The 2,646-nt window shown below is 34.6% G+C and overlaps 1 protein-coding gene across 1 annotated transcript; it reads left to right on the top strand.

The window, feature by feature from the left end:
* The first annotated feature begins 747 nt into the window (after positions 1 to 747).
* On the top strand, positions 748 to 1,668 carry LOC115355869 (trace amine-associated receptor 1-like). The gene is made up of 2 exons (XM_030046794.1): positions 748 to 991; positions 1,064 to 1,668. Exons 1-2 carry the CDS (start codon positions 748 to 750, stop codon positions 1,666 to 1,668), a joined length of 849 nt encoding a protein of 282 aa, XP_029902654.1.
* Positions 1,669 to 2,646: the final 978 nt, after the last annotated feature.

Genomic DNA, 2,646 nt, shown 5'->3' with positions numbered 1-2,646 from the left:
GACTCACATTCATATGCATGTGAAGGCAGACGAACGTTTGGCAAGACAGTGTATATCATATAGTAAGAGATGAATGGTGGGAAATTAAATGGTGATAAGAGGGTGAAGGGGAGTAAATATTAATAGTGTTTGATCTTTTGAAAAGTGATGTTGAGGAGGAAATTGAGGAGGAAATTGAATTATAATGCATTGTGAGAGGATACAATCAAGATTTACTGATAAAAAATAATTTAGAAAGCTGTGGAACCCTTGTAATTAGCTTTGGCACATGTCCAAGTCAATGATAAAAGTTCCTCATTATTCATCTAGAATTTGCTGTGATCTTATGCAAATCAAATACATACTTACCCACATGTGATTTGCCAAAGCAAGGTTGCATTAATTATGATAATAAGACAGGGACTGATAAATATGAGAGTCAAGTCGAGAGCTAGTTACTTAGAGGGGCAGAGATGAGGAGTTCACTCTATTGTAGTTGCATTATCCATCTGCTGGGTTAACAGGTATGTTATGAAAAATTATTATCACTTGAAGGGATAAATGAAAATCACTTATGTCTACAAAAAAGATATTTGCAACTGACAGACATTATTGGTTGCATGAATATACTAATGATGCATTTAAATCTGAAAACCTTTCTCAGCAGGATAGCAGGAGCCGGAGAGCATGGACACTGACTTCATTTTCAACAGGACTGATGTTAAGGACATACATCTGTGTTATCAATCAGAAAATGTATCTTGTATAATGGTTAGTATCCCTTCAGCAGTACGTGTTTTGTTGTATGTTTTCCTTGGTTCATTATCTGTTCTGACATTTTGTGGAAACCTTCTTATAATCATCTCCATCATTTACTTCAAACAGCTCCACACTCCAACTAACTACCTGATTCTCTCTCTGGCCATGTCTGACCTCCTTGTGGGGGCTTTAGTGTTGCCATTCATCATAGCACTCTCTGTAGATTCTTGTTCATATCTTGCAGATTTAATTTGTAAGATGGGACGCAGCCTTGATGTTTTCCTCGGTACATCCTCTATTCTGAACTTAAGTTTTATTTCTATTGACCGATATGTTGCAGTGTGTCATCCTCTGAGGTATGAAAGTAAAATAAATGTTCGTGCTGCTGTGATCATGATTCTGTTGAGCTGGGGATTTTCTGCCCTGATTGGAATTGGTGTCATAATTATGGGACTTAAAGAAGGAAAATGTGAAGGGCGCTGTTTTTCATTTAATATTGATATTTCAGGAATTACTGGATGTGTTCTCTCATTTTACCTCCCAGCAGTTGTAATGCTCAGCATCTACCTAAAGATTTTTCTGGTGGCACAGAAACAGGCACGCAGCATCCAGAACTCAAACTGTCAGAGTATAAAATCTGGAGCATCTGTCAGTAAGATGGAGAGAAAGGCCACCAAAAGTCTGGCTATTGTTATGGGAGCTTTTCTGATCTGTTGGGCCCCTAACTTCACTGCTACGGCCTTAAACCCGCTAATTAATTATTCAATTCCAATAACTGTGATTGAAGTATTCGCTATCTTTGGATGGACAAATTCAGTGCTCAATCCCTTTATTTATGCCTTCTTTTACAGCTGGTTCCGAGTGGCTTTCAGAATGATCGTTTCTGGAAGAATTTTTCAGGGTGATTTTGCAAACTCAAAACTGCTCTGACTTATTATTTACTCTTATGCATTGATGCGACTTTTTTCAGGAATTGATCTTGCAGGATCTATAATGTCCAATAAACACTGTTTAATCGTTTTACTGTAACATAACAATAAGATAAGACTCTCTGCATTCAGAGTGGCTGCTTTTGCTATTTTTAATGGAAAAAAAAGATTTATTTTAAACATAAAATCATTACGCTCTCATTATTTCATTATTTACAGTGAGGCATTGAGGCAGAGCATTCATGTAATCTCAGATTAATATAATCTTATATCATTTTAACAACATGATATCAACACAATATCATATGATTGTTATAAATTTTACTTTAACATCACATTATAATAAGATAACTCGCAGTAATCTGACAATGACTGCTTCGGCTCATTTTGAAATTTAAATAAATGCCTTAAATGTCAAACTCAAACATCTTATTACTCCCCCATTAAAAACATGTGGGTAGATTTTATTCTGAAAAATCACATGAAAGGAGCTTTAAAACCAGAGGTGGAAATAACAAGTGACATTTACATGTTACTGTAACTGATTAGCTTTTTGTGTACTTGTACTTTTGAGTATTTTTGAAAGGCAGTATTTTTACTTTTACTTAAGTACATTTTTGCATGAATATTGTATTTCACTGCATTTTAAATCATATCCATTACACAGAAAAAAATGATCAATGACATATTTTGGAACCTGTCACAAAAACTCAGTCAGCAAATATGACAGGTGTTGGCTCTATGCACTTTTTGTCTTTTTTAAATTTCTAATAAAAGTTACATTAATAAAAATTGCAGTTGGCTGATGGAGGCAGGGACCATTTAGACTCAACTGGTGAAAATGTGTAATAACTATGGAAAAAAGAATAAATAGCAGAATAAATATCAGTTAGTTTGTCTGATGGTGAACCATCTTATCTAAGCTAATTTTCACTTTTACTCATTTAGATTTTTGCTTTGTAGTTTTTGTGTTAAAATG

The sequence above is a fragment of the Myripristis murdjan genome, chromosome 24 (assembly GCF_902150065.1).
Source record: "Myripristis murdjan chromosome 24, fMyrMur1.1, whole genome shotgun sequence".
Taxonomy (NCBI): domain Eukaryota; kingdom Metazoa; phylum Chordata; class Actinopteri; order Holocentriformes; family Holocentridae; genus Myripristis; species Myripristis murdjan.
This window is presented reverse-complemented; position numbering and strand designations above follow the sequence as displayed.

Coding starts and splice junctions, on each gene's coding strand:
- LOC115355869 (XM_030046794.1), top strand. CDS start 748: ATGGTTAGTATCCCTTCAGCAGTACGTGTTTTGTTGTATGTTTTCCTT. Junction 992..1,063: donor ATATCTTGCAGATTTAATTT/GTAAGATGGGAC, acceptor TTATTTCTATTG/ACCGATATGTTGCAGTGTGT.